At 44.7% G+C, this 9,489-nt stretch overlaps 1 protein-coding gene across 2 annotated transcripts; it reads left to right on the top strand.

Moving 5' to 3' along the window:
* Positions 1 to 1,413: 1,413 nt before the first annotated feature.
* Positions 1,414 to 8,512, top strand: slc35a3a (solute carrier family 35 member A3a). 2 transcript variants are annotated; one of them, XM_005932460.3, is made up of 8 exons: positions 1,414 to 1,756; positions 1,869 to 2,085; positions 4,092 to 4,246; positions 4,333 to 4,455; positions 6,301 to 6,469; positions 6,981 to 7,099; positions 7,242 to 7,375; positions 7,469 to 8,512. In XM_005932460.3, the coding sequence occupies exons 2-8, from the start codon at positions 1,896 to 1,898 to the stop codon at positions 7,557 to 7,559; spliced, it is 981 nt and encodes a 326-aa protein (XP_005932522.1). In that variant the 5' UTR covers positions 1,414 to 1,756; positions 1,869 to 1,895; the 3' UTR covers positions 7,560 to 8,512. The 2 variants fall into 2 exon arrangements, with proteins under 2 accessions (XP_005932522.1, XP_005932521.1); XM_005932459.3 differs by having other exon boundaries at positions 1,414 to 1,772.
* Positions 8,513 to 9,489: the final 977 nt, after the last annotated feature.

The raw sequence follows: 9,489 nt of genomic DNA, 5'->3' as shown, positions 1-9,489 counted from the left end.
CTGCTTATATTTCGGAAGCTCAATTCACATGTATTTATGTACTGTTGCATCACTACATAAATACACCAAAGAAGCCAAACTGAGTCATTTCTGTCCTTTAAATCTGCATTTGAAACTACAGCAGTGTCTCTGGGTACTGCACTGCAGGTCAAAGGCAGGGAAGTGGACATGCAATGCCTACAGATAATTAAGTTATAATACTTTTGCTTTTTACAGTTACACAGATCGATTGAACACACGATTGCATGTAAATGAGGCATTTGTGAAATGCTCATAAACAGGGCCCCAAACATCAGATAATAAACACAAAATACAGCATTTTGAATTTTATATAACCAGGAAGAACAAAAAGACTTTACGCACAAATCCATGCAACAAGTACAAGATATGAAAATAAAACACAGAAACAATCAAAATGTGTAAGCTGCACTGTCAATAAAGGATGAATACCTTAAACAAAAGAAATATTAACACGGCCTGAAGTTACTGCATCCAAGTCATAATCACCTTACATTCCTGAAGTTTTAGTTGACTGCAGATTATTCGAGGAAGGCGCTGCAAACCTGAATTCAGTGCGAACCTTTGGGACAGATGAGTGAATCCTGGGACTTTGTAACTTCCAACATTTCTCTGCTGAATGCAAACCAAGAATAGGCTTTTAAATAAGAAGATCTCAGTGGTGGTGACATAAGCACTGGTGTAAAGACAGATTTAGAGAGCCTGCAGAGGTCTGTGGACGTCTGTAGGTCACAGTAAAACTTGTAAGATATTAAGTGTGTATTTCTTTTCCTCTGTGTTATACGTCTGTCTCTCCGTGTGGCATTTGCATGTCTGTGTGGGTTCTCTGGCTTCCTCAGACCAACTGGAGGTTATGTGAAATGCACTCGCTTTCTGCATGTTCCTTTATGGCTTACAGACACACACACTAACTCATACCCTACCACACTTAAACACACAGACACGCACCAAATCTCGTCCAGGAGATACAATACTGTTAAGAGTCTTTTTGCTTCCTACTAATGTAAGAATCCTTCCAAGGAGACAGATTAAATTATATTACATGCCTCAGTGTGTTTCTATGTATATACTGTAGTTTATTTCATTGGTAGCCTGTCCAGGATGTACCTGGCCTCTCACCCTATGGCAGCTGGGATAGGCTCCAGCCCACCTCCGCGACCCTGAAATGCACTATAAATATAAATATAAACTAAAAATGCATTGAGAAAAATGTTCCATCTCATTAACTTCAGAAGTTTAAAACCTTTACTGAAAATGCAAATCGTTTAAATGTATAATAATAATAATAATAATAATAGAGTCAGATATTTTCTGTTTGGAGTTTTCTCCCGTTTATCCTGCCGAGGTGCTGTTCCGTGTCAGCCCAGCAGGAGGCAGAGTCTCACGCGAACCCGAAAACGACGAGAACACGAAGAAGAGTTGCTAACGCGGAAGTCGTCCGGGATCTTATCTTCACCTGGCTGGAGTTTTCTTCCCCGTGGAGACTCTCCGTGCAATTTACTCTTTCCTCTGGTGGACGTTTTATTAAGCGGGATGGCGGGTCGTGATGCATTGGTCGGTGCGAGCGTGCTGAAAAGTTAACGGGCGGTTGATATCCGGTGCGGGTCAATGGACGCCAGGACCTGAGCTGCTGTTTTGACAGCTGTGGTGATCCGCCAGCACCGTGTCCATCTGTCCGTGTGAGGAGCCGCAGAGAGCGGACAGCGCAAGACCGAACTGAGCGTCTGCAAAGTTACTGGTGAGCGAAACGAAAGGTGAGACCAACCGTCGGCATTTCCCACCGCCTCGGAGTAAAACACCTGCTCCTGTTCTTGCACCCCCCGGCTCTGTTCTCCTCTGCTCATCTTCAGTCTCCAGCTGCTCGCCGAAACGTGGCCATGGCTTCTCCCCGGCTCAAGTACCTCTCACTGGGTGTGCTGGTGTTCCAGACCACCTCCCTGGTGCTCACCATGCGTTACTCCCGCACCCTGCAGGCTGAGGGCCCGCGGTACCTGGCCTCATCAGCGGTGGTGGTGGCCGAGGTCATGAAGATCCTCACCTGCGTCCTGCTGGTCTTCAAGGAGCACAGTGAGTCCGTGTACACAGCTCCCGGTACCGGCACCGGTCCTGTCATGTGTGATAAACTTTAGGCCACAGTGAAGTGTTATAAATGCTCAAACAAGTCCAGCTGGATGTGAGCAGGAACCATCACGGTGCCGTCTGAGGTCTGGCTTCTTTGATCTGTAAAGCACAAATCATGCTGGGCTTGTTGTTTAATCCCAGAACATGAAAGATGATTTAAATGTTAAATATGCTTGTGGTTGAGCAGCTCCTGCAGCAGGAAGGCAGTTCAAACTGATCCAGTGATCCAGGACCAGCACTGTGAATGCTTGTGACTAAAGTGATTTTATCTTATTTCAGCTTCAGTTCTGTGTTTGTTAATAACTTCATCTGTTCAGAGTTTACTGATGTTTGCTTCATCAGAGGTCATTTTTTCCCGATTACCTGAGAGGTTCTGTTTCTGAGGTAATCAGGATGAATTCTGAGAACTTTCACTAAAACTACAGAAAACAGGGATTCGCACGTCCATGTGAGCTTCCTGATTGGATATCATTAGTCCAAAAAAACAAAACAAAAAACAACCCTCTAGCTGGGCTGTCGTGTCTTGTTATTTTATCTTCCACCCGTGGGTCTTCGTTTCCCTGTGCCTTGCTTCGCTCCGGTGCCGTATTTGCTTTGTGTCTGGGTTTTCTGTCGTGACTGCCTCACACGTGCTGTTGATCTTTGTCTCTTTGCAGAGTTTCAAACATCTCGTGTGCACAGATGGTCACGTGATACTCGTTTACAGGCCTCTTATTTCAGACAGAATCTTTTTAACACGACTGAGACTGAGAGTCCTGCTTTAAATTGGAAATGTGTCAGTGTGCGTGCAGCCTGAGGATTTGCAGTCAGGTTTGGTGGACTGTTCCTGACGTGCTGAAACTACAGTTGGTGGGTTTTCTGGATCAGTGAGGCTCAGAATTCGTTTTTGGCAGTCTTTTTTTCTGAAAACTGAAAAGTACTTCATTCACTGATCAGCAAATACAGATGTTTTTAGACACAGTCTCTGTTTTCAGAGGCTCAGAAGTAATTGGACGACTGCCTGAAACTGTTTCATTGCCAGGTGAGGCGTGTTCCCTCAAAGTATATCATTGTTGTTTTTGTGATATGTTTTTTTTCAGTGACCAGTAAAAGTCTGAGCCACTTAACCGGTTCTGTTATTGAATTATTATCATTAACATTAATTATTAACATGTGCTCAGGAAACAGACGTTCATTAACTTGAACTTGAATGACGGGAAGAGAAAAATATGGAGGAGGAGAAAAACGACTCAGGATCTGAACAAATAGCACATTGTCTGTCAACCGCAGTGGAAGCAGCATTATGACCTGGGCGCGTACGTCCGGGTCTTAGTCACCGGAACCAGCCCACTCACACTTATTGATGATGTGACTGCTGATAGAAGCAGCAGGATGAATTCAGATTCAGCCAAATGCTGCAAAACAAAACTGTCTTAAGAGCCTGAGTATGCTACAAAAGCAGCCCGAGAGGTTCTCACAGCAAAGAAATGTGATGGTCTTAACCGCCAGGGCAGTCAGCTGATGTCACTTCAAGCTTTTCAGCTATTAAACACTAAACTGGAGGCAGAAGAAAGTAAAGATAGCTGCCGTGCTGGGCTCACGGAACATCTCAAGGAAGGAGACGCAGGATTTGGTGATGGCTGTGACTTTAAAGCTAAAAGTCGGCACTGCAATCATGTCTTGGTTGTTTTATTTAAAATCCAAGTTCCTGGTTCTGGCTGTAAAGCTGGATTTCTGAGCCTGGACTAACAGGAGCTCGTCAGGCGGTGTGTTTCTTGCGACGGGCCACAGCTTGGGCCAGAGAGACCACTTCTCTTTTTACTTTCTGAATATTAAAAACTGTGACGGGGAATCCTCAAGAGGCACCGAAGCGCTCAGTCATCTTTGCGTACTTTGATTTCACTCTAAAGCTCCAAGCTTGGTTAGAATTTGTAATCTATATGTGTGGTTTGTGTCTTCTTTCCATGCTGCAGGTTACAGCATGCGCGCTCTCAACAGCGTCCTCCGTCAGGAAATCATTCACAAACCCGTAGAAACACTGAAGCTGGCGATCCCCTCGGGGATCTACACACTGCAGAACAACCTGCTGTATGTCGCCCTCTCCAACCTGGACGCAGCCACCTACCAGGTAAGCAGCACGGCAGGTTAATCTGCGGGCCTCATGACCGCCGTGACGACCGGAGGATTGATCGCTTGTTCCTTTGTCTCCATCAGGTGACGTACCAGCTGAAGATCCTGACCACGGCCCTGTTCTCGGTGTCCATGCTGGGCCGCAGGCTGGGCGTGTACCAGTGGCTCTCGCTGCTGATTCTCATGGCTGGCGTGGCCCTCGTGCAGGTGCCGTGCATCTCGAATCACTGTTTCACCATTTCTTGAGACAGTCAGCTTTTATTTGCTGTCTTAAAAAAAGCTAAATGTGTAGAGATAGTCAGACATAAAACGCAGGAATGAAAATGCACCTCTAAGGCTGAAGGAGGCGAGCTCAGAGATGTTTTGAGGCTGACAAAAAGACATTCAGGAAGTAAAATGGATTTGTGTATTCAAATCACAGTCAGCTACTTTACTTATGTTCACTCAGCTCAGAGAGAGACTGGAAAAAAGCAGTGTGTGCACGCAGCTGACACTTTAGTCTCCTTTGTCTGCTGAGCATTTACTCACTGAGTGTGCTGTTTTTTTTGTTTTTTTTAATTTGTTCTGATATTTAAAGGCCAAATAAATAATGAGGCTTGTACTAGAAGACTGAGTAAATGTTGGCTGCTGATGAATGATGTGTCAGAGGAGGAATGACTGTTTTCATATCACCTCCTCCTCCTTGGCTAAACAAAGAAAATGGCAATCAGTTGGCTTTACACTTATTCTGAGAAATATTTAGCCGTGAACGGATCTGTTTGTCCAAGGTACGTGCAGGAGTGACCGTGGCTTATCAGCGGCACTCCACGAAGGCTCGCACTCACGTCAGATATGATGCTAAAGAGCAACTGTTCTGTTTCCATCTCAGACCCTACAAACATACAGAAAACAGAGTCTGCAGAGATACCCTGCTTCTGTTTCGCTGCTCGTTTCCAAGCTGGTGCTGTTACTTTTCACCCAGCGAGGTTTGTTGCGGAGCTGATGGTGCTGATGTTGGAGGAATATACCAAACAATAGCTTCACTTTGTCCTGAATCTTTATTTATCCAAAGATGAAAGTGTGAGATTTCTTCCTTTGCACATTCAAAGCTCAGCATCATCTTTTTTGTGCATTAATGCCTGTGTTTTCCTGCTTACTGCAGCACATCACACAAGAAGTCTCGCTCTGCAGCTTTTTCACAACGCAGCAAAGCTGTGACGATGCCGTGTCTGAATATTAGGTACCCGGCATAAGGGATTCAGTGAGACTTCACTGTGAATGATAATCATTACACAAAGTTCCAGTTTACTAAGTACATACGAGTTTCTCTGGAAGGCGCACGTTGTATCCGCTGGATGTTTCATTGGATGTAAAATACACAGCCCAGGTTTGTTTGTTTTCTCTGGACATCATCACGTCGAACCCTGTGACACACTGGATTGTGTAGCACTTATTATTTTTGCAGCATGTACTTTTATTCAGCAGGAGATGTGCAAGAGAAGAGAAGTCTGCTCCACGCAGTTATCATAGACTGTATCTAAATGATGAAGGAGGCCATAGCGGTGTTACGCATTGGCTCCTGTTTGGAAGCTTGGGTGACTGAATGTGGATGAGAGGTGTAAGTCATGAGCCAGGACCCACCTGCTAGTCAAAGTAACTGTGACCTTTAAACGGGTGAACCTGGATAAAGTGATAAAGTGTACTTCAGTATTGAACCAATAAAGAAGCTTGTTTCTGCTTCCAAGACGGATGTTTCTCTCTGCAGTCACGTTTAGAGCCAGAGAGCTGGGGGTGAGATTTGGTCTGGTTCTGTCAAATTGGCCTCTGAGCATCTCTGACGCTGGCCTGTCAGTCTTTTAAAAACTAAAACCTAAAAGCTGCTGTGCTGCAGGAACTCGAAACACACAAAGCACACTTTGGACTGTTTCGCCACATTTTGAGGTGGATAATCATTCCTTGAAATGTTTGTTGGGTTACGATTTAACTTCCTAATCGTACATGTGGGGAGAAGAAAGCTCGAAAGAGTTTTTTTTCACCTGTTAAAATTTAAGGCTCTCCGGTTTGTGCTTGCAGTGGCCCTCTGACTCTGCCTCCGAGAAGGAGGCCCCGTCTGCTGGCTCCCAGTTCGTCGGCCTCGCCGCAGTGCTGGTGGCGTGCTTCTCCAGCGGCTTCGCTGGTGTCTACTTTGAGAAGATCTTGAAAGAGAGCAAACAGAGTGTGTGGGTCCGCAACATCCAGCTGGGTTGGTATCTATCACCAGGCAAATCAGTTGTGAACTGATATATACAGCCTGTATATGTTCTTGAAATGCAGTCCAGCGCAGTAAAAAGTATGAAAAATAAAGTGGAGGCCAGAAGAACAATGATCTGAGATGCTGTTGCTTAAAAGTGATAAATGGACCAGGAAGCTCCCATGTGTGCAGCGGTTCCTCGGGTCTTTGCTCGGGGAGCCAGCTGGGCTTTTTACCCTCCGATATGTTTCTGTTAGATGAATGTTCCTGTCTAGTTTATTTTTATCCTGGAACGTGTGAGTATGTGCTGAGTCTCCTGCGATTCCCACTGAGCTTACAGCATCTTCACCTGTGTTAAACCTCAGAGCCTCAGCAGCAAGAACAAGAAAGACGATCAAAAACGAGAATTTAATCATTAATTTAGGCCTGATTTTAGTGGAAATATTCTTGATATATTACTTAAATAATAGAAAACAGCAGTGTTGGGAATGTCGCTCTGAAGTGCTCCGTCCCTGCGTTTCAGGGATGTTCGGCCTGGTGTTCGGGCTCCTCGGGATGATGGCCTATGATGGGGAGCGAGTGAGGGAGTCTGGAATGTTTCAGGGATACAACACTGTCACCTGGACTGTTGTAGCACTGCAGGTAACTTTCACTCGCTGTGCTGTCGCGTATATTGTCGAACTTCTGGGCTAACAGACTGTTTAAAGCTGGGGCTCGGACTCCCCGTTGGCCCTACAGGTCATGCCTCTGTCCATCTGTGTCTCTGTGTTTGTTTTCTCTTCAGGCCCTGGGTGGTCTGGTCATAGCAGCGGTCATCAAGTACGCAGACAACATCCTCAAGGGCTTCGCTACGTCACTCTCCATCATCCTGTCAACGCTGATATCGTACTTCTTGCTGCAGGACTTTGACCCAACCAGGTAAAGAAAGCAGTCGCTATTTTTTTTTTCTCTGTTTTTTCCTTTTCGCTTTTCTTTCTTTCAGCTCAATGAGTTTTCTGCTCTTGCCTGCAGTGTTTTCTTCCTCGGGGCCGTTTTAGTCATCGCGGCCACTTTCCTGTACGGCTACGAAGGCAAGCCTTCCCCCAATCCCAGCAGGGCGTAGGACACACGGCTGAAACTACAGCAGCCGCGGGAGGTCGTGCTGACACGAAGACACGAAGGGAAAGGAGGACTGGACTGCCTTTATGTTTTCACATATAGTGTGAAAACATAACGGAGGATGTAAGCAGGTTTGGATCAGAGGAAGGTTTTTGTTTTTTTTAATTTTATAACAACGCTGTGACAAGTCTCACACCAAAAGTGCCTCAGCTGAGAAGGAGAAGCAAGGAGAGACAAAACCAGGAGGGCGTTTTACTTTTCTTCTGTGATTACAACAGCGCACATAATCCAGCTGCCACGCCCGGTGAAGGGAAACTGGACCGACTGATTGTCTTCACCAGGAACTAGTCTGACTGCCTGTTAGTGTTACGGCCACATCAGTCACCCAGTGTAACAAAGGAGCAAAGAACCAGAGGGTGGGCCTTTCTAACTATTCTTCCAAGCCACATTTGCCACGTAGCCCAGTGGCTGCCGCCTTCACCTCGGGGTGTTTAACGCTCTAACAGGTACTCCTGTCCTGTTTAAGCTCAGTCTGAATGAGCTTCAGCTCTGAAACTACAGCACCAAGCGGAGACGTTACACTGAATATTGGAAATCATGTTAATGTTTGGTGTAAGTATTAGCACTGTTGACATTTAAATCTATAAATTAATGGGCGGTTTAACTTATTCATTAGGCTTAGCTTAGTTTTCAGAACCACTGTTGACGGTTAGCGTGTCCTCTGCCTGTGTAACAGTGTCATTTGGTGATTTTTGTGGCGGAATAATCAGAATGTGGTCCAATGAAACTGAAGCTGGTTACATCATTTACAGAGACAGTAACGTTTGATTTGATGATTTTGTTTTTTGTTTTTTCCTGAAACTACTTTTTTTTGGGATAAAGCGGGTATAATTAAGAACTTTATTATTTTAATTACCAATATGTGAATCTTTTATAAAAGAAACATGCTTCCTTTGACTTATGTGCATGTGTCATTGTGTGTCTCCTCTTTGATCATTCTTACTTTACCACAACACACGGCATTTACATTTTCTACCCCAACACATAGACTGTATATAAAAGATGGATATCTGCTTTCAAATCTGATGTCATTGGCCGCATGGATGTCCAAATTATTTGGTTCCTGTGACATCGCTGAGGGTTAAAAAAACAAAGTATTTTATCCTCATTTTTTTCCAAAATTTTTTTTAGTTTTTTGGAGCAATTCACATAAATGCATTTTCGCGTCATATTTTCACAACTCACTCGGTGAGTCTATTTCCTAACAATAAAAGATGCCAAAAAGTGGACCAAACTGCAGTCAAAAGGACCTCTGAGGTCCTTTGACTGCAGTTTGTTTGTTTGTTAATAACAACCACGAGGTTTGTCATGAATCTGCTGCGTAGTTTGGATGACGCGCTATTAGGGCTGCCACGATTAGTCGACTAGTTACGATTACATCGACTCTCAAAATTGTCGATGACTAATTTAATAGTCAACACAATATTTGAAGCTTTTGTAAGATCCTGAAAGACACAGGAATAAGTAGTAGGATTTAAGAGTGTAATAACGGACTGAAACAGAAGATGGAAGCACTGCATCTACAAGGATGCCAGCTGCGGTTAAACGGCAAAGATGAAGCAGTCTCAGGTATGGTAGCCGTGTCCAAATTCAGGGGCCGCATCCTTTGGAGACTGCATTTGTAGGCCGATTACATCACAGCGACGCAATGAAGGCTGTCCAAATTCGACGATGATGACAAATGCATCCTCCCTTTTCCTCAGATTTAAAGGATGGGTCAACCTATCTAGGGATGGGTATCGTTTAGGTTTTATCCGATACCGGTGCCAAACTGGTACTTTTGAAACGGTGCCGGTGCTTAAACGGTGCTCGAACCAGTGCTTAAAGAATGGAGAACACAAACTTTGTCCAAAAACCTCTCATGTTCAGCTGTT

Source organism: Haplochromis burtoni, unplaced genomic scaffold (assembly GCF_018398535.1).
Source record: "Haplochromis burtoni strain Fernald_Lab_line unplaced genomic scaffold, NCSU_Asbu1 Contig_13, whole genome shotgun sequence".
Classification (NCBI taxonomy): domain Eukaryota; kingdom Metazoa; phylum Chordata; class Actinopteri; order Cichliformes; family Cichlidae; genus Haplochromis; species Haplochromis burtoni.
This window is presented reverse-complemented; position numbering and strand designations above follow the sequence as displayed.

What these genes read in the sequence shown, in the direction of transcription:
- slc35a3a (XM_005932460.3), top strand. Translation starts at nt 1,896, where the DNA reads ATGGCTTCTCCCCGGCTCAAGTACCTCTCACTGGGTGTGCTGGTGTTC. An exon ending in GGTCCGCAACATCCAGCTGG is followed by an intron (nt 6,470 to 6,980) that starts GTTGGTATCTAT and finishes CCTGCGTTTCAG; the next exon opens with GGATGTTCGGCCTGGTGTTC. An exon ending in GGACTGTTGTAGCACTGCAG is followed by an intron (nt 7,100 to 7,241) that starts GTAACTTTCACT and finishes TTTTCTCTTCAG; the next exon opens with GCCCTGGGTGGTCTGGTCAT.